General features: G+C 49.1%; 1 protein-coding gene across 1 annotated transcript in view; it reads left to right on the forward strand.

Annotated features, from left to right (window-relative positions):
* MSH3 (mutS homolog 3) overlaps positions 1-24,774 on the forward strand; it is a 2,089,876-nt gene that overhangs the window by 2,027,363 nt on the left and 37,739 nt on the right. Inside the window, exons 22-23 of the mRNA XM_086960834.1 lie at positions 8,427-8,553; positions 23,698-23,872. Coding sequence (XP_086816960.1) covers positions 8,427-8,553; positions 23,698-23,872 — 302 coding nt within the window. The remainder of the gene's footprint in view (positions 1-8,426; positions 8,554-23,697; positions 23,873-24,774) is intronic.

Genomic DNA, 24,774 nt, shown 5'->3' on the forward strand with positions numbered 1-24,774 from the left:
TAGTGCCAAGTGTTACTCGCTTATCTCTGACAATGCTTTTGAGTGTAGGTGTGACTGTGTCTCGCGTGTTTCAAGTGGTATCAGAATACGTTCCACTTCTAGTAGGTCTGACTCTATTTGATGCCACATCCCATTCCCAAGCATTTCCCTCGCATCGTGGCCTTTAGTGCGTCCCATTCCACTACCATGGATGTGGTCGTGCCTGTATTATGCTCAAAATATTCCCCTGTGGCTGTGCTCAGGGAGTCTCGAAAGACGGCATCCTCCAGCATGGCCGGCTGCAGTCGTCATGTGAGGAACAGTGGGGCCATGTTTGGGTGACATAGTGTGGATTATGATCGGAATGGTACGTCCCAGGTAGTCTGTGTCCTCTACCGAGGGAAGGTGTGCACAAGAGTCTGTCCAGACTGACATGCAGTGAGCATGGCGCAGAGTGTGTCCATTTTGGAATCCAGTGACACTCTGGATCTCTTGATGGCGTTCAGTATTGCGTCTGAGCTATTGTCCGTATGTGTTGATTGCTCTATGTCCGTCATTGTCTGAGGAGAGTTAACATTGCCTAGTCTAAGAATTGCACTACGTCTCTACTTTTTGTATTGGAATGTATTTCTGTTGAAAAACGTATTTACCTGAAGAAGAAGTTCTGTGGTTCTACAAAATAAATATAATCAAGTATTGTTTTTATAAATTGGTCTCAAATTTATTAATTGTGCATTTATTGCCTCTGAGAGCGCAACACATACTAGCACCACCCTATGATAAGCCTAACTGCTCGCCCACACTATCACAAAAGAGAGCCTTAGTATTATCTCCTTTAGCCTCTGTAAAGCCTCTGGGGATCCTCTGGACTCTGTAGACTATAACTCTTTTTGGTATAGTATATAGATAACCAGCTTTCTACATGCAGTGAAACAGTTGCTGGCTAAATTGGTTTTAAAGCAAAACAACAGGTGATGGACAGAATGCAGAACGATGTCATACATTCACCCTAAATCCATCGTTTTTTTGCACTCCACATCACTCCAGTTCAGACATGGCCATATGCAAATCAGCCTTGACCCTGTGCCTTATGGGAACAGTCCAGCCCAAACTGCAAAGTCATGTCTTTCCTGGACCGGAATCAAGCATCCTAGGACCGGTTTCTAGCTATCAGCTGTCTTCAGCCAGGATAGCTTGACTCCAGTGGTGTGGAGAGCATGGGATTCACGTCTGAGCATACCCATTTGTACCGCTAAATTTGTTTTAACAACATGTATTGATTTCTTTACTAATTGTGTTGAGCTGTTTATATTAGGGCTAATGTAGATTGTTTCATACACAGTATTTTTGTAAAATACCTAAAGTGAAAAATATTTTTAACAACCTACAAATGGGATTCTTTTAGTTAGAACATTACACCTGTAGAAATTATTTCTGTAGTGCCTCACAGTAATATTTATTTGACACCAGAATGGTTTCTGATGACTTGCACTAGACCCTTATGCCCTGGTACCTCATAGAGTTTATTTTGCACTATTACTGTTTAATATGCTTGTAACATTGAATGTAGCCACTATGTGTTGATTTGAGTTAAGGGTTACTATTTACTTTTTACTTTTTAAGTTGTTTTTTATAATATGTGCTATTGGCATTGTTATCATTGCATGGCATTCATTAAGACTGTATTTATATCTGATTGTATGATATTTGTTATTTGTTTTATCTTGAAATAATGTACTGTGAGGAGATAAAAGGAAAAAGAAACAATTGTTAGTTTAGGAGCCACGCATGTCAGACTCCCAAGAGACTTGTACATTACCTCTGTCAACTTACAAATAACCACACGCACATCACGGACAGGAGCCATGCCCACTGAGCCTCTTGCACGTATTCCACAAAGCATCCGCTCACTTAAGTGTCCAACTGCTTACTGGAAGCAGTGGTAATGATGCACTCAGAGCCACATGTGTAGGGTGTTACCAAGCAGCAACACACTCCTCAAGATGTGAAGCACTTCAACCACCTCTTGATTCTGTCCAATTAAAGTCACTGGTAGCACAGTTTCGTTTTTCTTGGCTCTGGCACAGTAATCTTAGAAGGCACAATTTTGCTCCATGCACCACTGTTTGTCTTGTGCATCACACCTAGTTTCCTGTACCTTTCTACAGGGACAAATATCATACTGTTCCAACAGGGTCTTCTTACTTTCCAGTCCCTCACATAACAGAAGAAAATGCTCTCCTCTTCAGATTCCTGCTTTTGGCTACAAGTCCACGCATGGCTAAGATTCCATCTTCCCACGGGACCACAAGCCGCTTTCCAGTCTTTTATTTGCTCCATATCGGCTTACTTCAGAAGATCTTCTCATTTATGCGAACACTTACTGCAATGCAGGTATCTGCTCTTGCTTTCTTCGTAGGGAAATCGCAAGATAAAAAAGCACAGTTGAAACAGGGAGAATATCCTATTAGCTTGCAGGCTGGCTTTACAGAAAATAGATTCCTTCTTTTTTGAAGTCCATATATAATATTTTAGTTCATTGTTCGATCACCTTCACATTACAGAACACACCTTAACCTCCACCATCTGCCAGTGTGGTATACTGTCCAGGATCACCGAGGCCACTGTCATTGATGGAAGACCATGCAGAGAGCCTTTTAGGCATGACATCACGCACGCCATGCAACACCTTACACAGTCAGGTACAGGGAACACAGAATTTTTTTTTTTTTTAAGTATTTATATAGCGCGGCGTACACCATGCGGTTTCTTGGCGCTTATAAGTACAGGCATAGATGGAACATGTAAAAAGGACCGCTAAGCTGAAATGGGAGAGGAGTTACAAATGAAAAGCTTGAGAAAAAAGGAAGGTTTTAAGTAGCTTACGAAAAGGAAGATACTGGGTGGAGGATCTAAGGTGAATGGGAAGGGAGTTCCAAAACACCGGGGCCAAGGAAGAGAATTTAGCTCCACCCCATTTCTTGCGCTTGAAACGTGGTACCGTGAGTAAGCAAAGGGAAGATGAGCGCAATTCTCTACAGGGCACGTATGGCTGTACCGCCGAGGAGATGAAGGCGGGAGCGAGACCCAAACGGGCCATGAAAGTCATGCATCCCAGTTTGAATAATGCTCGCTCACGAACCGGGAGCCAATGGAGTTCCTTTAGCAGAGGAGTGACACGGTGAGATCTAGGGAGAGAGTAGACTAAACGGGCCGCCTGGTTTTGTACCAATTGCAATCTCCGTAGACTATAGGCCGGGATGCCGTTATAGAGGGCATTCCCGTAGTCTAAACGGGAGATGACCAGAGCGGACAAGATAAGTTTACGTGCAGAAAAGGAAAAGAAACGGGAAACAGTGCGGATAGTGCGAAGAGTTAGGAAACAAGCGGAAACAACAGACCCGATCTGAGAATGGAGAGTGAGATGGTCATTGAGTTTAATGCCCAGAGTTTTAATGGAGGAAGAAGGAGAGGGAGGGGAACCTAAAGAAGGAGGCCAAAACAAAGAATTCCAGGGGCTGGATGAACCCCCCGTCAATACTAGCTCGGTCATGTCCGGGTTCAATTTAAGATGATTATGATTCATCCAGTCCCTGATGAAAGACATCACCGAGTGAAAGTTGGAGACAGAGTGAGAGGAAGAAGAAAGATTAAAGATGAGCTGGAGGTCGTCGGCATAATTATAGACGGTGACCTCCAACTTCTGAAGAGCAAAAATCAAAGGGGCGATATATAAATTAAACAGGAGAGGGGAAAGAGAAGAACCCTGGGGAACCCCACATGAGATCGGAAGAGGAGTAAAGGAAAAATCTCCCAACTGGACCGCCTGGGTGCGGTCTCTCAAAAAAGAGGAGAGCCAGACAAGGGCTGTCCCCCCGATACCCGCCGCCCTGACACTGGACAGAAGAATGGAATGATCCACCGTGTCAAAGGCGGCGGATAGGTCCAGGAGGATCAGCGCCTGTGGTTGATCAGAGTTTAGGCCCTCTCTCAGATTATCCAAGACCAACACCACAACAGCCTCAGTGGAGTGTCTAGCCCGAAAGCCGGCTTGGCAGGGGGCTAGCCCCCCATTCTCCTCCACAAATGTGCTGAAAACTGCGGTGACGTGGCGTTCCAGCACCTTGCCCAGAAAAGGTAGCAAAGAAATGGGGGGATAATTAGTTAGGGAGGAGGGGTCAGCCCCTGGCTTCTTCAAGATGGGAACAATGGTAGCTGCTTTCAAAAGAGGGGGGACAACTCCCTGCGCAAGGGAGCAGTTCAGAAAGGAGAGAGGGAGCAGGGTGCATGCTGAGTAGATTTGACGAAGAATGCGGGCAGGGCAGATGTCAACAGGGGAGCCTGACTTGACTTTGGGGAGGATGGCAAGAAAAGAATCTTCAGTAAGGGGCGGAATAGAAGACAGGTGGGTCTCAGGAGGGGGGGGGGACAGGGGTCTACATAGGACTGGGATGGGAGGGGGATATTGGTTTTGATGGTCTCAATTTTCTCCAAAAAATAGTTGTTCAAAGAGTCGCACAAGTGTTGGGTCGGGGTAGGTTTCAAAGAGGTTCTATCAGAGAACGCCAGATCGTGGACAATGGAAAACATTTCCTTAGGCTGGTTTTCTGCGGTCAATATTTTATGTGAAAAGTAGGACGTTTTAGTGGAGAGAATGGCTCTTTTGTATTCCCCTAGGCGAGATAGGAATTGAAGTTTCAGCTTGGGGCAGTAGGCCCTTCTCCACGAACGCTCCGCCTGGCAAACCCCCAGCTTGAGGGATTTTAGCTCCTCAGTAAACCAACAATTGGCCTCCTTGAGCCTTCTGATCGTGATCCGTCGAAGTGGGGCCACCGGGTCGCAGCCACTCGCAAGCCAGGCATTAATAGTCTCTGCTTGGAGAGAGGAAGGGAGATCCTGCAAGTTGGGTGGGGAGGCCAAGAGGGTAGACGATAGGGATGACACATTCACGCGGTTCCAATTTCGAGCCCATAAGTTCTTCTCCAGCTGGGTTTTTTTTTACTGAACACAGGCAGAGGGAAAAGGAAATCAAAAAGTGGTCGGACCAGGGACAGGGAGCAATAGACAAAGACATAACTGGACAGTTGAGGGACCAGACCTGGTCAAGGATGTGTCCATGGGTGTGCGTTGGGGCGTGGACATGGGAGATGAAGTTAAGCTCACGCAGTGTCTCCGTGAAGTCTTTGGAAGACGCACATTCTCGAGGGTCAGAGGGCCAAAAATTGACGTCCCCGAGCACCAGGACTGACGAGTTATTGACCGAGATGGTAGGTAGTAGGTCCTGAAAATCATAAAGAAAGGAGGGAGTAGACTGGGGGGGGGCGATACACCAACAGACAGGTGAGAGGAGGAGAGAAGGCGGAAGATCGGATAAGTAAATGATCGGTGGCCGCAATGGGGGAAGAGGAGAGGAGCTGGAATTGATGTTCAGAGTGAAAAATAAGGGCAACGCCACCACCGAGTTTACCTGCCGGCCGGTCAGCCCGGAGGGCACAGTAAGAGGGGGGGAGAGCCGCAAGTAAAGAGACATACACGTAAAAGATTTAATCCTAACTAAACAAACATTGGGAAAGCCAATCCGTTCAGCCTAGACAATATTAAGAGGTCGACTGCTTACCAGTGCCAGAATGGCCACAATTAAAGTAAAAATCTTACTCTCTGTAGTGTCAAGTTGGCTGCCATGTGGTGTGATGCGGGATGTGGGGCTTCGCCACATGCATTGCCTTCATTCGACAACGCAATGCATGTCGCATCATGCATTGTGAGGGCTTCCTTGAAAGTATATAAAATATATTTTCATTGTTTTCTGTACGTTTAATATGGCCAGTTCCTGCTCTTGGTTTTGCCAATGCTGGCAGTTTCAAATCCTTTGGCATTGGCAAAACCAGTAGCGGCTGTCACCCTGGAAGCATCACTGGATCATGCATAGGGCCGCATCCATCCAAGGCATCACCAAGACTGCCAGAGGAGCATCGGGTGGGAGGAGAAAGACAAGATAAAGAAACCTTCCAGTGCATCACCAAGGCTGCCAGGAAGAGCAACGGGAGGGAGGGTGGGAGGAGAAGGACGAGATAAAAGAAACCTTCCAGTGCATCACCAAGGCTGCCAGGAGGACGCATAAGGAGGGAGGGTGGGAGGAGAAAGACAAGATAAAGAAACCTTCCAGTGCATCACCAAGGCTGGTATTCGGGGCCTGGTGCGCGGCTGAGAAACATTGAAAGAGATGTGGTGTGTATAGCGGGATCAAAGTAAAGAGCCCAAGCGTCCTATGAAAACCATCACATGGAGTGCAAAACAAGTGATGCAATAAAAAAAAAAAAAAGAAAAAGTACCTCCATGACATCAGCAGTGGAAGGCAACACACTAGCCAGTATAAAACACGTGCAAACAACTTGTCTACAGGTGTGTGGGACTGAGAATAATCAGAAAACCACCAATATAAAGCAGGGTACTGAGATTGACAAGAAAGCCATCTAGCCACGAACTGTAGTCTATGTCTATATCTATATCTATATCTATACTAATATAGTAAAGAGAGAGCCCAAACCTTTGAGGCGAGTAATCTCAGGAACCACAGCACCAATCACAACACCCAATACAGCGTTGGAAAGGGCAGTTGCAGCAGAAGGACATAGGCTATGCAGACGCCCACCATATACATTTAAAAGGTAAAAGAACCGTGCCAGCAAAGTAGTCCCTTGTGGGCGTGTCTGCATTGTGCTGTGGGCGTGTGCTGGGGGCGTGACAATCGCTGGGGGCGTGTGGTACGTTCCGCCCTTCATGCCATGTCTCATATTGTGTGCTAATCCCACCCTTCTCCCTTTAAATACCCCTGCACCCCATAATCATAACCCACCATACTCCTTAAAATACCCCAACACCCTTAAACACTAACCCATCTTAACCCTATATACTCTGTACCCCAAAACCCAAACCTATCCCTAAACCCTAAAAATACCCCTGTACCCCAAAACCCAAACCTAGCCCTGAAACGTATAATACCCCTATACCTCAAAACCCAAACCTACCCCTGAACCCTAAAAATACCCCTGTACCCCAAAACCCAAACCTACCCCTGAACCCTAAAAATACCCCTGTTCCCCAAAACCCAAATCTAGCCCTGAACCCTAAAAATAACCCTGTACCCCAAAACCCAAACCTACCCCCGAACCCTAAAATGCCCTTGTACCCCAAAACCCAAACCTAGCCCTGAACCCTAAACATACCCCTGTACCCCAAAACCCAAACCTAGCCCTGAACCCTTAAAATGTCCCTGTACCCCAAAACCCAAACCTACCCCTGAACCCTAAAAATACCCCTATACCCTAAAACCCAAACCTAGCCCTGAACCCTAAAAATACCCCTGTACCCCAAAACCCATACCTATCCCTAAACCCTAAAACTACCCCTGTATCCCATAACCCAAAACTATATCTGTAACCCTTCAAATACCCAAACACCCCAAAACATATACCTCAGTACCCCAAAAAATATACCCCTATACCCATACTTACCTTATCCAAACATTAATAAAAAAACATGCTTTTACCATTCATGCATTTACAACGAATATCGTTGTAAATGTATGCGTGGTAAAAGCGTATAAAATATAATGGCATTGCGGAGTCATGGTACTTTCATAATGAAAGTATGCAGAGTGATGGTATGCGGAAAGAAAGTTGTGGAATAATGGGTGTTTACCCTCCCCAGGTAAGTACATTGGTGGCACGGCAGCCCACATCTCCAGCAACATACTCATATTTTTTCACCACCCATTTGAAAAATGCACAGGTCTTTCCCATTGATGGCCAGCGCTGACATACACTTTTAGACACACCTCCCGCCACAAGTTCTAGAATTTCGAACTTTAGTGCTGGGGAGCTACGTTCGAATCTCGGCATCAGCTCAACATCCTGTGATTCCAGGCAAATCGCTTTGTCTCTGCGTGCCTTACCACAAATGAATGTGTTTTTCTGTAATGTAAATTGTGCTCATGCCATGTTGTCGAGTTCTCGTTATGTAATATTGCAAGAAAAAATAAAGTAGGGAAACTCGAGTTCACACACTACTGAACGCGCACTCTTAAGTGCATCAGCAGTGCACTGTGAATTGGAGCATTTCACAGGCCTGTCACAGATAAGAAATGCTATCAAAACGAAATCCTACAAAACAATATACTACTGGCCGGCAGCAATTCATACCCGGACAACGTCGGGACGGGCTGCTAGTATTGTATACAGCAGTGTCGGCTGCAGACAGCTGGAGCTGTCCTGGTGAGTCCTCTACATTTGTGATTTGTGCTCGATGGCTACACGTTCTTGTGAACGAGCTCGGCAGCATTTGTGTTCTATTTCTTCTCCACCCACTGCCCTTTCTAACACAAATATTTGTCACACCTTTCCGCAAACTGTTTAGCATACTTACTCGTTTGTTTGATTTTTTTGCAGGTTGAAAGTTTGACATTGTTTGTGACGCATTATCCTCCAGTATGTGAACTGGAAAAGGTGTACCCTGAACATGTCGGAAACTATCACATGGCCTTCCTAGTGACTGAAAATGAAAATGACCAGAGCGGTATGGGCGATTCTAAAATACTTTTAACATCTGAAATATTTTTCGAGCCACTTAAATAAATATTAAGTTGCTGTCGTTACCTTTGTAATAATGTCATTCATTACGTATGTCAATAAGTTTTAATAACAGCACAGTTTTAATGATCATGTGATCCCAGTACAGGCTCTACCAGGTCAGGGCTCTCCAACGGTTTCTATAATAAAAGTAAGTCACTGTGGGGGCGTGGCTTGCGCGCCGAGGGAAATGGCGGCGTGAGCCCGGAGCTCCGTGCCTCTTCCCCACGAAAATCCTGTAAAACGGGGCCGGAGAGCCCGTGTGTGCCCCGACGCCAAATGAGGGCTTGTTGGTGACTAGCTGGGCAGGTTTTGGGCTGCTGGCGGCACTGCGGAGCTGAGAACGGCCGCCGATCGCAGCGGCCGCCAGAGCGGAGGAAAAGGAAGCGGAGCGCAAGATGGCTGCCGCGGCGGAGCCTTGAAGATCGAGGGCTCAGCAGCGGACCACACTGCCGGAGAACAAGGAAGGGGCGCGATCGCCGGCTCGGACGTCACCGGCGGCGATACCCCCCACAGAGAGAAACGCTCCTTTGCCCCCGGCTGCGGTGCACGGCGGCCGGAACAGCTGGAAGAGAAAGCCGCCCGGGTGCGACACTGCAGGCGGAGCTAGCCGGCAACCTCCATAGCCGAGAGAGCGAGCGAACGTACGGAGATCCAGCCCTGGGCCCCGGACATGCCGGCAGGTGAGAGGGGGCCGCTCTGAGTGGTGGTCCACGGGGGAAGGAACACAGCGCGACGCATCTCGGCCCCCCCCCCCCTCGCCCCACCGCGGAGGATTGCGGTGTGTGTGGGGACACGGTGGTGGAGCCCATAGACCAGCGGAGGGACCGCGGCGGCGCCAGGCTCCCTGCGGTGTGATAGGCCGGGATCGCCCACCCAGGAGGGGGAGGACAATCTACCACAGATCCCGGGGGCCAAGAATCACGACAGGCGCCACTCCTGGTGCGCGACATCTGCGAAGCGCGACCCCATAGCGCACAGGAACAGACCACGTGGCCGTGGCCCGGGGGGTCGCAAGCAACCGAGCAGGCCGTGAAAGACGAGGCCAGCCGCAATGGGGAAGCCGAAGACCAAGGCGGAGGAGGCAGCGGCGTCTGATGCGGCGGAGGGGGGCCCCACCGGGCAGACGGACCTGCAGCGATTGCAGGATCGGATATTGGACGCCATAACGGCCACTCGAGACGCGCTCCACAACGATATAGCGCAGGTGGCGTCGGGGCTTGGCTTGCTCCGGGCGGACCACGACAAATTAAAGGACAGGGTCAAGGATGCTGAAACGGTGATCAAAGACCTGGCGCCAGCTCACAAGGTGATGGAAGGGAAGCTAACGGAAGCCCTGGACCGCATACGCACCCTGGAAAGGCGAGCGGAGGACGCAGAAAATAGAAGCCGGCGCAGCAATGTGCGGATCGTAGGCGTACCGGACACGGAGGGGACGAGGGACATGATTGCCTACATGGAGGAATGGCTGAAAACAGTGGTGGCGCCGGAAGGGCTTTCGCCATTCTTCACACTGGAGCGTGCTCATAGAGTCCCCTCAGGGCCTCCCAAGCCCGGGCTTCCGCCCAGACCGATCATAGCCAAGTTGCTTCATCATAAGGACAGGGATCTGCTCCTACGGAAAGCTCGAGAGGATGGCCCCTTCCAGATTGCGAACAGCAGGGTCACACTTTTCCCGGATTTCACCTTCGAGACACAGAAGCAGCGGGCCTCCTTCCTTACAATCAAAAAGGAACTGCGGAATGAGGAAATTGCCTACTCGTTGCTTTTCCCAGCCAGGCTCCGAGTGGAGGTGGACGACAAGGCGATCTTCTTTAGCACATCAGCGGAGGCCTGGGACTGGTGGGAGACATACAAAGCTGGGACAGACGGTGCCAGGGCACAGGAGGAGCGGGAGAAGGAGCGGGAACGCTCGCCACCACAGCTGCGGAAATCGAAGAGGCTGAGGAAACGAGGGCGGGGGAAGCTGGGACCGACGGCCTCCCAGACTGAAGCAGAACAGCAGGCCGCGTTACTGGAAGTGGGGAAGCTGGGTCGAGCGGAGGGCCCCGGCTCTAGGGGGGCCACGGACTCGGACACTCATATCTCGGCCTCAGGTTCAGAGTCGGACCTTTCTGGGATTCATCGGACTAGAGGGCCGCTGGTGACGCCGCAAACGGCGGATGAGATCCTGAATATCTGAACTGCTGACAGAAGACTGTGGGTAATGTTTGGAAAGCTGGGAGGGAGACCCATGCCTACGTACATAGCGGGGGTCGGGGCACACCAGGGTGCTCAGAGCAGGGAGGCCATGGGAAATTGGGGAGGGAGCGAGGAGCTAGGCGGCGCAGCCCCCCTCTGGTCAAGGCCGCGCTCCGTAGGCCCTTAAGGCACCCACGGCTACGGCTGTGTAGTTAAGACCTGGGTCAATCAGGTGTGGGAGTTTGGATGGGGACTGATATCTCGGTATTGGGGCCTGTTCTGGGGGAGGGGGGGGTTCCACAGTTGGGGATTGTTTACCCATTTTGAAGTTATTGACCCTGGGTACACCACGGGTAGGACTGTTGAGATGCTTTGTTATGTTAAGGGGGGACACCACCACCATCGAAGGGCGGGAACTGGAGGGAGTGTTTCGACCGGATCACTGGGACAATGGCTAATGTGAATAAGCTGAACTGTATTACCTGGAATGTGCGGGGCCTACATACTATGCAGCGCAGACACAAAGTACATGCCTATTTGGTGCGGAGGGGAGTGCACATCGCCATGCTACAGGAGACGCATCTTACACGGCAGGAGGGGGCGGCGCTACAGAGGAGATGGCGGGGACAGGTTTTTCACACCAGCTACTCAGCCTATGCTAGGGGGGTACTAATTTGGATTAGAGCAGGCACACCTTTCCAGCTCACACGCCAATGGTTGGACCAGGAAGGGAGGTATGTGGTGGCGGAGGGGAAGCTGGAAGGTAGAGATGTTGTCTTAGCTAGCATTTATGCCCCGAATTCGGACCAGCTGGCTTTCCTCGCGTCATTGTCAGGAACGCGGGCTCACTCCCTGGCGGGCCCGGTCCTGCTGGGGGGTGACTTCAATTCCATTGCGGACCCCTCGTTGGATAGGTCCCATCCCCCCCTACACGATTCCCAGGTACACAGGCTATCTAGAGGTAGAAGGGAGTGGCAAGAGAGCTGGGAACTGACGGATGTCTGGAGAGGGCAACACCCGACTGACCGAGATTACTCATTTTTCTCCGGGCTGCATGACTTGCATGTCCGATTGGACACGATACTCTGCTCCCGGGGGGTGCTGCCTTACGTCACTGGATCGGAGTACCTGTCGAGAACGATCTCTGACCATAATCCACTCCTGATCCGGCTAGCGTGGGTGGCGGAGAAACCCAGGATCCCGATCTGGAAACTACGGCCTGTGACCTTGGAAGACCCTCTATTCGAGGCGGCCCTGGCGGAGGGGGTGGCCTCATATTTCACGGAGAATGAAGGGACGGCGACCTCCAGGGCGATGGAATGGGACGCCTTTAAGGTATTGGTGAGGGGTATCTGTATCAAGGATTATGTAGGCGTGCGGAAAGTGTTGCTGGGCGATTTGGCTAAGGCGGATGCCAAGCTGAGGGAAGCGGAAAGGGAGCGGCCTGGACACCCTGAACTCCAGGAGACACTCTGCGCGGCTAGAGAGGCGGTAGCCATTGAAGTAGAGAGGCTCCGAGCCTTTGACTACAAGCGATATGTGCTGCGCTCCCATGTGGACGGCGATAAGGCGGGCACCCTCCTGGCGTGGCTTTCGAACCCCACTAGACGGTGCGCTCCCATACTCCAACTGAGGGATACGTCGGGCGTGGTGCAACACACTCAGTTGGGCATAGTTGACGGCTTCCAGAAGTATTACGAGGGCCTATACAAGAGTGCCCCGGGAGACCGGACGGGGCTAGCAGAACCCTTCTTGACAGGTCTACCCCTACAACGGCTGGAGGCAGAGCAGGCGAAAGACCTGGGCTCGGACATTGAGCTGGGGGAGATCAGGTCGGCGGTGCGGCGCATGGCACGGAACAAATCGCCGGGAATAGACGGGCTCCCCGTAGAATTTTATGGCAAGTATCTAGATATCCTGGCGCCAAGACTGTTGACCGTTTATAAAGAGGCCAAGGCAGCGGGCCGGTTACCGCAGTCAATGCGGGAGGCATTGGTGGTTCCACTGCTGAAGCCCGGTAGAGAGAGTAGTGACCCGGCGTCCTATCGACCACTCTCTATGCTCACCGCAGATTATAAGATCCTGAGCTCCATACTAGCAGCGAGGCTCCTGCCACACATGACGGGCCTCGTGCACGAAGACCAGAACGGTTTTATACCAACGCGCAACACCACAATAAATATCAGAAGGCTTGTCCGTCTCATGGACGGGCTGGACGGCGGGGCTGGGACGGAACTGGTCCTCTCGGTCGACATTGAAAAAGCCTTCGACAGTCTAGAGTGGGACTACCTCTATGCAGTAATGGAACGGTTTGGGCTGGGAGCTGGCTATATTCATTGGACGAAGGTCCTTTATGCGGAGGCGATAACGAGAGTGAGGGTGGGATCATCGGTGTCCCTCCGCTACCCAGTTGAACGAGGCACTCGACAGGGTTGCTCTCTCTCGCCGCTACTATTTGCACTGGCTATAGAACCGCTGGCGGCTCAGGCCCGGACGGGGCGGCACTTCCGTGGAGTGCGGGCCCGAGACGGGCAACACTTCATCTCGCTATATGCCGATGATTTACTGCTATTCCTCCATGACGGTGTTGAGGACTTGCAGGGAGCGGAAGCACTACTAGAGAACTTCGGAGAGATGTCGGGCCTGAAAGTTAACTGGCCCAAGACGAGTTTGTTCCCGCTGCTGGAGGGCGCCGCCCAGCCACAACACCGATCGGAGGCGGCCTGGGAGCCTGCCTGTATTAAGTACCTGGGGGTCCAAATTTACCATAAGGCGGAAGACTTGCTTGAGGGCAACCTGGGGCGGTGTGTGCGAGGACTGAGGGGCTGCATGACCTTCTGGGCCACATTACCGCTATCGGTAGCTGGCCGGATCTCCTTGCTGAAGATGGTTGCACTGCCGAGATTATTATATTACTTCCGGACGCTCCCGATCTGGCTACCTAGCTCCTTCTTTAGACTGCTTAAATCTCTGATCACGTCGTTCATTTGGGGAGCGGGACGGTGCAGAGTGGCGCTGGCCACGCTCTCTCGCCCGAAAGATGAGGGGGGATTGGCGGTGCCGGACTTTGAGCTTTATTATCTAGCGGCCCAACTGCAGATCTTCACGCAGGAGGTAGCGAGGGTGTTTCGGGGCCCAGAGGACGACAACTTGCGGGGAACGCCCAGGCACGTCCTGGCGTATATTACTCTCCAACAGCGGCTAGACAGTCGGGATTTGTCGCTGGAACAGCACACGTACCGTCAATGCTGGAACCGAGCACAGAGGAGAGCCGGAATTCGGCGCCCATATGCACCGGAGATCCCTCTGGGCATGCTAACAGCCCTACCGCATGGCGGCGACTGGTCGCATCTGCAAGGGTGGGAAGAAGCGGGAGTGCAAGTGGTTGGGGACCTCTACGAAAATGGCGCGTTGCTCCCGTTCCAGGAATTAATGGAGCGCTTTGACATCCCAAGAGGGGGATTCTTGCTTCATGCGGCAGTAACCAGGGCAATGCAGGCCCACTGGGGAACGGGACTTGAGGAACCTGAGACGGCGGCAGCGTGCCAGTACACTATGATGGCGGCGGGAACGCTCAAGGCGGTAACATGCCTTTACAATCGGATGATTAGAGAGAATATCCCTCCTCTTGCATCTCTGAAAGCCAAGTGGGAGGCGGACCTGGGTAAGGACATCCCTGATACAACGTGGGCACAGCTGATCCGAAGGGCTCGCAACAGCACGAGAAACGCTAGATTCCAACTAATCCACTACTACGTATTGCATAGAGCGTACATGACCCCGGGAAGGATCAGGCAGTATTTTGGCACGATAACGGCGTCCTGTCCCCGGTGCCCGGAAGAGGGGGCCGAATTAGTGCACATGCTGTGGGCGTGCCCGGCCCTGCGGGGTTATTGGCAGGAAATAGGGGTGGTGCTGAACGAGGTGACTGACAGGACCATAGACTATGGACCAGCGGAATGTATCCTGCACTGGTTTCCCCATACCCCCAAAAACAAACTCACGAGCAAGTTTATTGATATGGGATTGATGGTGGCTAAGAGGGAGATCACTAGGAACTGGAAGGCGAGGATGGGGCCAACTCCACGGAGGTGGCGGCAGGAATTCCTGAAGTGGGCGGCGGCTGACAGCACATACAGGTATCAGCTTGCGCGCAGGTCCCCTAGCCAGACAGCGGCTGATACTGCGACCTCCTGGGAAGTAATGGTACAGGCACTCAGGGATAGCGAGGCTGACGAGGAAGAAGAGGCCCCCGAGGCAGGAAGGGCGACAGAGGCTAGCTGAGGCCCTGGGAGCATCAGATATACAGGGGGGCAGACATCAGTACTCCAGGAACGACCGCCATAAGAGCCTTAGACGGTGGTGGTGAATGGGGCGGGATAAGGGGGGGAGTTTTAGGTTTTGCGCAGGGGGTGGGAGTTGGTGGTTAGCGCATAGTTAAGTAGGACTGTAAAAGTAGTCATGCACACGATCCGGACACCGATTACTCCTTTATTTTGAACGTCGGGCATGGAAGAGCAGAGACATCATCGCCGCCCAACCCCCGGGTTGTGGGCATAACGGCTGTGTACTGACCAACAAATCATATTGTATACCTGTTCAATTTTATGAAGCTACTTGAATATGTATGGGCCTGTACAGGTATGACTACAATAAAAATTATTTAAAAAAAATAAATAAATAAAAGTAAGTCACTGCTTCAGCGCCCCTAGAACCAAGGTATAGTGTTACTAATAAGTCTCCCAAACACCGCATGCCTTTTCACTCAAATATCAGTTGTAAATATATTTTGATAAATATATTTTGAAAATCCATGTTTCACACAGCATCAGTTTATGAAGTCTGAAACTGCATACCTTTTCATCTCAAATATACGTTTGTCAATTTTGGTAACCATATATTAATTCAGACGAGGAAAAATCTCGAAAATATTATGCTGGGCTGCACAAGGAGAGTGACTTTACAGGTTTCTGGAGAGCTGCCAGTAGCTCACGAGGCGCTGGTTGGAGAAGCCTGCTCTAGGCGCTAGTGAGGGCATGGTAAAGGTACCCAATGACGCAAAACACAATGGTTATGTGTCGCCACTTGTTTACGCAATGCATGCACCTTTATGCAGATTACGCAAATATATGTGGAAGGTGTTAGTTAACAACGCCCGACTGGTTGGAGTGTGGAGGGAGTGACTATGCAAATGTAGGTGCACACGTAAAAGCGTGCCAGCAGCTGGCATGGCGGTTCACAAACAGGCGCTCCGGGATAACTCAGTCTGCCGGCGGTATCCCCAAGAACGTCGAGACTACAAGAGATGTTGCAGGTGAAGCATCTTTACCAAGACGCTGCTGCTCTTACCTCCCGCTTATGATGAATGGCCCTGCTGGTCAGGGAGAGGGGGGGGCGTAATGGAGGAGTCAGAAGGAAAGGGAAGGGTCACAATCTTTGGCAGGCTGGATATGATTGCTCTCAGCCACACAAAGGGTTACTATGAGCTCCTGTACGAGGGGCAGCAGCCCCACCTTTCACCATTGAGGTGTGTCCCTCACCAAAGCATTAGACCCTGCCTGCAAGCCAGACCTACACTGTCATTCAGGCGTATTTGGGACTCTTCAACAGATTTGACATGGGGAGGACCAAATCATTTTGTATTACAACATTTCATCATGTGATCCTGGGCATCCGAACATGCACATGACACCCGACACCCATGCTCCTGTCAAGGTTCGTTTGGTTTTTAGGTCTCTGCCTGATCCAGCGCATGCGCTGATCTCGGCCGAGACATTTTGGGGCTCTCAGAAATGCTACTTTGCCGGCGATCAGCTTGCTAGAACGCGCAGATCGGTGGCAAAGCAGCATTTGCGGTGATGCGCGTGCACATCACTCACGTTTTTTTCTCGCGTTTTTTTGTTGTTCTTTGCGGCCTGGTCGCTCGGCCAATGCTTGTTAAAGATTTCATATGAAAATATATAAACACACATGCTTATAGAGCGGCGGGCATTCAAAACTAATGTGCACGTTTATGAGCTAGAGCCTTGCATCCTCGCTCGTTAAAGACGGCATCCCTAACGAAACACAATCATTTGCAATGCAATAGGTCTCGCATTAGGAAAGTGTGAGCTATTGGTATTGTAAATGACACATTTTTTAATATGTGTTGGCTTTGAAAATATATAAATTAATCACATTGTAATTCACAAAGCCAATAGCTTACACTTTCCTAATGCGAGTCCTATTGGCTATGGCAATGCTTGTTGGTAGCAAGCAAGGACAGTGCTGTTGTGGTGCTGAGTGATGATGTGGTTGGGCTAAGTGATGTGGTGGTGTATTAGAGTGATGTGGTGGTGTACTAGAGTGATGTGGTGGTGTCCCAGAGTTATGTGGTGGTGTCCCAAAGTGACATGGTGGTGTCCCCGAGTGACGTGGCGGTGTCCCTGAGTGATGTGGTGGTGTCCCTGAGTGATGTGGTGGGGTCCCCGAGTGATGTGGTGATGTCCCCGAGTGATGTGGTGGTGCCCCTGAGTGATGTGGTGGTGCCCCTGAGTGATGTGGTGGTGTTCCTGAGGTGGTGTCCCTGAGTGATGTGGTGGTGTCCCTGAGTGATGTGGTGGTGCCCCTGAGTGATGTGGTGGTGTTCCTGAGGTGGTATCCCTGAGTGATGTGGTAGTGTCCCCGAGTGATGTGGTGGTGTCCCTGAGTGATGTGGTGGGGTCCCCGAGTGATGTGGTGATGTCCCCGAGTGATGTGGTGGTGCCCCTGAGTGATGTGGTGGTGTTCCTGAGTGATGTGGTGGTGTTCCTGAGGTGGTGTCCCTGAGTGATGTGGTGGTGTCCCTGAGTGATGTGGTGGTGCCCCTGAGTGATGTGGTGGTGTTCCTGAGGTGGTATCCCTGAGTGATGTGGTAGTGTCCCCGAGTGATGTGGTGGTGTCCCTGAGTGATGTGGTGGTGTCCCTGAGTAATGCGGTGGTGTCCCAGATTGATGTGGTGGTGTCCCAGAGTGATGTGGTGGTGTTCCTGAGTGATGTGGTGGTGTCCCTGAGTGATGTGGTGGTGCCCCTGAGTGGTACCCCTGAATGATGTGGCGGTGCCACATCATTCAACACCAACACTTTTTGACAAACACAAAATGAATGTTACTTTACATCAACATAAATACATCACAAAAACCAATATGCCATATATAATCAAACAATGGCTCAATTAGATATCATTAAGCATTCTTATAATCCAGTCCAAATTCATTCCTGAATCAGTTCTATTTCCTTTAACCACTTTTGCTAACTTAATAGCAATTGCTATTAAGTTAGCAAAGTAACATTCATTTTGTGTTTGTCAAAAAGTGTTGGTCTTGTACATTGTCATACGTATTATGTAAATTGTCATGTATGTAAATATGTATTTGGTATCTTTTATGTGTTTCATGCGAAGGATATAAGGTCCTTTCACGAATGAGTTGATAAAAATAGGGTGAATATATAACCCAATCACCAAAAGAATATAGTGTGGTTGTTGCAAAAAATGTTATATGTAAATTAGGATACCAGGTTTTCTTCTTTTTCTGTATGAATAAAGAGGGCCACAGACCAACAACACACGCCGGTATGCGGCCAAACGGAAAAAGATTTGCCCATTACTGTCTTCTCAAACACACAGATGCATAGAAACCAGCGGTCCAAGACATAGTGTGTTTACATGTTTCATCTCCAAACAGGCCTTGCCTACAAATCTATCTGTCTCCACTTGACTGCATTTGCAACTTACCTTCATATTAGGGAGCATTCTTCCCTGTTCAATGTCACAGTCATCAAAGCTTTTATGAAGGGACTTAAAACTGGTTCTTCTACCCAGGGTAACCCCATACACTCTCTGGAACCTCAACATGATCCTAATTCGACTCATGGGCTTTCCATTTGAACCCCTTCATTTGTGCCCTCTCCAGTTTCTCACTTTCAAGAAAGCCTTCTACTTGCCATAACCTCTCTTGGGAGAATGAGTGAGCTTCACACACTCACTCTCCAGGAACCTTTTTTCCAGGTGCAAAATGATGGAGTCGTCCTTTGAACTAATCCAGAGTTTCTACCTAAGGTGGTATCCTCCTGCCACCTTACTCAAATTGTTGAACTCCCGGTGTTCTTCTCACACAAGACTCTTTAGCAGAGAGAGCTCTTCACACAGTAGATGTCAAGAGCCCTCATGTACTGCATTGATAGGTCAAAGATCTTTTGCAAGGTACAAGAATTCTCTGTATCTTTCACTAAACCACACAAGGACCACGGTCTTTCCAAAGTGGGCATAGCCAGGTGGCTGGTCAAGTGCATTTAGGATTGCTGCATCAAAGCAAAGAAGCAACTGCCTGCCTCACCCAGGCTCCACTCTACCTGCAAAAAGGGGGCCTCCATGGCTTTCCTTGGTATCATTTCCATAGCTGACATATGTAAAGCATCTACTTGGGTCACCTCACACACATTCACTAATTATTAATGTGTGGCTGTTTTAGTACATCAACAAGCAGACATTGACTATGCTGTCACTATTTCAGTCTTTTGCCACATCCTCCAGCTATCCACCGCTTAGGGCACAACTGTATCTGATAGAGACTTCTAGCTGCAGATTGCTCACCTTAGAAAATGTCCCTGCCGTCAGACTGGATCTGTAGGTTTTTTTATCAGTACCCCTGTGTGGAGCTGTTCAGCTGTGGGTTGGCATCATCCTCTCCAGAAATGATGCGCATGGTACCCTTTATAGGCGCCACCCTGGTGCACTGAAATCAGTTCTTTCCTTTACGCACCAGGTAGCGCTGATCTGGTTAGAGCTACCATCAGATGTTTTTTGACTGGCTTCTTTCTCGACTTTTGTCAACACTTTTGGGAAGTTTTCTCTTCTGATGTGACAGCTTATCCCCTAAGAAACCGGCTGGTTTCAAACCTTGTGCTGCCTGTTACAGGCAGATGTCTGTGACAGACCCACACTTGGTGTGTTTATTGTGCTTGAGTGGGGACCACAACTCCAAAACGTGTGAGGACTGCCGCGCCATGCACCTGAAGGAGCAATCCCTCAAGCTCCTCGCCACCCGATGTTGGACGACCCCTCAATGCTCAAGATCCTGGTCGTGCAGAATGTCCTTGACTTGGCTCCACCCATCAAAGTCTTCTTCACCGGTCGGGCCACTTGGATCACTTTTTGCATCCAGAGCGCAGTCGCTGGCAAGATAGAGACCATCCTCAGCGCCCGCTCCAGTGCCATGGCGATGCCATCCCCATTGTCATTCCCAACTCTAATACTGGAGCTGGACAGTCGTCACCTGATGCCGACGAGGACATGCTCTCTGGATTGAAGCCAGTGCCTTTTGAATTTGACAGGCCTGGAGAGGGAGATGAGTTTTAGGGGTCTGAGGAACCTTATGGATACCAGCATTCCTTAGATGAAAATGAGGCCAACCGGTTCAGGGAAATAGTGAAGGCTAGTGGGTAAGACACTGGCTTGGTCTCTCCTCCTACCGTGGCTACAGAGGAGGGATCCGCTTTCACTATGGTGTTGTGTGTATTGCGGCTGAGGTCTTGAAGGTTCAGTTACCCTCAGTGGTACTCAAGATGATCATCTTGACTGAGGTGCTTCATCTGGGAGTAGCCCCTTCTGAACATTTACTTCCCTTTAATGAGGCCCTTAATGGCATCCTACTTGGAACCTGGTCCAAGCCCTACACAGGGGCTCCTGTGCATAGGACAGTTGCTTGCCGCCATTACCTCGCTCCTGGGGACCCTTGTTTTCTTATCCAGCACCTCACCCCAGAGACCTTGATGATCCAAGCCTCCACCTCTAGGATCAACCCGAGTGTCTTCTCTACAACTCCCCCGGATAGGGAATCCAAGAGACTAGATACCTTTGGCAAAAAAAAAAAATCTCTTTTACCAACCTTGCGCGGTCAGTGAACACTGCATGCGTTTGGGACATTATTCCCATAACATCTGGGTTCAGTTGCACAAGTGCTGGCTATGATCTTGGAGGAGGCCCAAGCCATATGTTCCCAAGCTGTTGCTGACAGGAGAGATGCAGCAAAGTTCGCCATCGATGTGGACAGGACACAACTGACTTGCTGGGTAGAGCAATTTCATCACCAGCGGCCTTGCTGCGCCACACTTTGCTGAGAAGCACTGGCTTTTCAGGGGATGTCCAAGCCTCACTTTTTGACATGCCTTCTGATGGCTCTTATCTTCTTGGAGACAAGGTGACTCAGTGCTGGAGCCAGGTCCTTGGGCTTGTCTATGGCCCTTCGTCATCCCCAGTCCGCCTACCCCCCTCCCCCTTTGTGGCCATGGAAGGGGCCCCAACCACATCCATATCTTTCCAGCCATCAATGCCAACAGGCGCCCCAGCCTTTTTGTGGCTGAGGATGTGGGTCCCATAGACCTTGTGGGACATGAATCCAGAGGTCAGGTCAGAGGGCCTGAGAAATAGGACATGGTTGTTGGGATGGCACCTGTATAGGTAACGAGTGCACACCACTTCCAGCATGGGTATTGCTCAGAAACGTCTGAATCCAGTCAGATGCCTGGGGAATATTCTAAGGTAAGTAAGATCTTGCATCCTTGGTGTGGTTCTCCTCTAACCTTTTGCCTTTCATTGTCCTGTTTTGCTGTCTTCGTTGTTGCTGGCTTTAGGACTCTGCGTTCTTTACTACCGCTAACCAGTGCTGAAGTGCTCGTGCTCTCCCTCTTCCTAAAGCATGGTAGAACTGGCTTATACCCAGTTGGCATATATTGATTTACTTGTAAGTCATTGTAAAGTGGCACTACCGGTGCGAAAGGTATGTAAATTAAATGCTGCTGGTGGGTCTGCAGCACAGATTGTGCCACCAACTTAAATAGCCCTTTAAATATGTCTCAGGTCTGCCATTGCTGCCTGTGTGTCCAGTTGTAAACTGCTATTTCAACCTGGTAAAATAAACCTTTTGCCAGGCCAAAACCTTCCTTTTTAATACATATAAGTCACTACTAGGGTAGGCACTGGAGGGCAGAGTGCAATGTATGTAAAAAGTGAGAGATGTACATTTTAGTTTTACATGTCCTGGTAGTGAAAATGTTGTTTTTCACTACTGCAAGTCCTACCTCTTTCATCAGCCTTTGTGGATCCAGGCGCATCTCCTCTGCTACGTGGCACAAATCTGAGCAGCACCTATGTATCTGCGCTGCAGTGTGGATGGAACCAGTCGCAAAGACCCGCATCACCCTGACTGCACAATGCATCCTTGGCGAAGGCCCTCACATCTTGCATTGATAGCAGCCTCGACAATGACACCGAGCTCCGTGATGTAGCCTCGCAGCTCTTCAGAAGCAACTCGTCGCCCCAACTGCGTGCGGCATCCTCAATGCCGGACTTCACATCGCAAGCCCTGTCTATGGGATTCTCAACAACGACGCAGGCCCTCACATCACAGCCTCACCACATCTGGGAACTGACGCATCACCTCGGCTGCGCAAAACATTTTCGGGCAGATCCTTGCAATGCTCCACAAACTAGGATTTAAGGTATTGGGTTAAGTGGGCCTAACTGGGTCCCTTTAACGAGCCTGTGCTCCATTACGGTTTGCCTGAACTTGTGAGTTTGTCCCAGTCTGGCACACCGAGATATACACAGTTGGCGCTTCATGCGTTTTGGTGCAATTTTCCCTAAAATCTTTAAAACTGAACATGTCCAGTTCTACTAATTGAATTTTTGTCTTTTTGGACTTGTTTTATTTATTAAAGAAAGTTATATTTTTCTAACTTAGTGTGGCATCTTTTTTGTGTTGGGTTTTCACTTTATTAGCGTTCGAAGTATTGCACAAATACTTTACACATTGTCTGTAAGCTAAGCCTGACTGTTTTATGTATCATACAACATCCTAGGAAATTCTTATGCTGTAATCCAGGAAGTGCATTGCTTACAGCATAAAGCAGGAATTCTCTGGTGAATGCAGAAGCTTTCTAGATGACACCTCACCTCTAAAAATAGCATATTCAGAGTTATATTCAGGAATGTTTAATTGTAGAATAATCCATAAATTACATTTATAAAAGTTCTTTATCATCTGTTATGTAATTTCTAAACAAATAAACAATTTCATGTGGTAAACAAATGCTACATTAAATGATTGTTGAAAAAGTACAGCTGACAAATAGTATACCTTATTTATATTTTGTAATGTTCCCATTCTGTTCCCAAGATCGTATCAGCAGGTTTTTGTTCACTGTGAGCGTGCCGCTCGAAGAATATTTGTGCCATGGTTATCTTTCTTCGTGCCATTGATTGTACGTTCTATTGTGGTCCTTCTTCACAGTTAATGTTAATGGTTGTATATGCCACTGTGGTCCTTCTCCTGTGTCGCTGGTTGAACATGCCCTTGTAGTCTTTCCTCGGTGTCTCTCATTGTATGTTCCACTGTACCAGTCTTGCCAATATAAGACCTGCCTCATTTATTAAACATTATGAAAATTATATCTTATTTTGCAGTGAAATTCTAATATATGGCAGCTGATCTGTCCCTAATCTTGGGACAACCAGCAACAGTCTTTAGTACTGTAAGCTTTGCTTGTTCACTATCACGACTCCGTCTAACAAACTGTGGTATTCGTCTTGAGCAGTAGTCTCTTGAGAAACTAGCATTAGCAAAGAGCAGCTATATGAAATACTGCTCTGTTACTTTGCATGGCCTAGCCAGAACGCAAACAATTTCACACCTCAGTGTAATTTAGGCATCATTAGGAATTCAACCCATTCAGATCCCCAGTGCCACTTTCAGGATTGCCATTTCACTGGTAAATAGCTTTTCTTTTTTTTAAACCTTCAGTATGGTTAATAAGTACTTTATTTTCTAGTAACAGTGCATATAGATTGTTCTCATAGCATAATAGACATTTACCTCTGTTTTTTTTTCTATAGGATTGGAGAAGGAACTGAACCCTGAGTTTATCACTTTTTTGTATCAAATAACCAGAGGCGTAGCTGGTAGAAGTTATGGCCTAAATGTTGCAAAACTGGCAGATGTTCCTGAGGAGGTCTTGAGGAAAGCAGCCAAAAAGTCCAATGAACTAGAAGAAATAGTAAATACAAAAAGGTGAGATTAAATATAATGCATTAGCCAATGTTATTATCAAAGAAATGCATTCAGTTTTTCACGATCTCGGATATCAAACTACTTCAGAATAAACGCATGAAAATATCATTTTATGACGTTTATAAGCAAATAATTGATTACTAATATTTAACTTAATAGGAGGATTCACTTTAATTACTGTGCAAACCTGAGTGTCTTTTTAAAAATAAACATTTGTATTAGCATTTTTAATCTACAACATGTAGACCACTAACAGCCAACAGTTCTTCAGTCATCAAGTGGCATAATGATACATTGATTCATAACACATTTATAGAATTAAGATAGTCTGTTCTATGTGAAAAAGGAACTGCTGCAAGGATGCCTCCCATAATCTAACGTAATTAATTCAACTAATAACCAATATAGGCAGGGTGGTATAGAGAGAGTCATGGGTTGCAGGGGCGGATACAAGGGCACGAAGGCACCATGTAATGTAATGTAATGTAATAGGGCATTTATAAAGCGCGAACTGTCGCTACGGAAGGAGCATCCTGGTGCTGAGGGGGGTAGCTAAGAGAGTGGAAGAAAGGTGCTAGATGGCAGCAAGCACATATGCGTCTGTCAAGTTATATAACCAGATAGAGGGGGCCGCAGGGGTCAATTGCGTACGCTCCACTGCCAGTAAACCATTACAACCCAAGCACAACCAGCCACGAGAGGGGCCTACTGGAGTTCGGATAACCCCCCTCATCCATCAGAAATCCGCCCTCCCCCCTGGGCCAAGCCGCCCTTAAGTCCAGGATCCCCAACCATAGGCCTATGTTACCCTCGTGGCTGATCTCCCTCTTTGGCCCCCACTTCATCACTGTCTGCCCTCTCCGGGCTTTCTCAAGTGTCTAGGACTTCCCTCCATTACTCTG

Source organism: Lissotriton vulgaris, chromosome 3_1, assembly GCF_964263255.1.
Source record: "Lissotriton vulgaris chromosome 3_1, aLisVul1.2, whole genome shotgun sequence".
In the NCBI taxonomy this organism is placed as follows: domain Eukaryota; kingdom Metazoa; phylum Chordata; class Amphibia; order Caudata; family Salamandridae; genus Lissotriton; species Lissotriton vulgaris.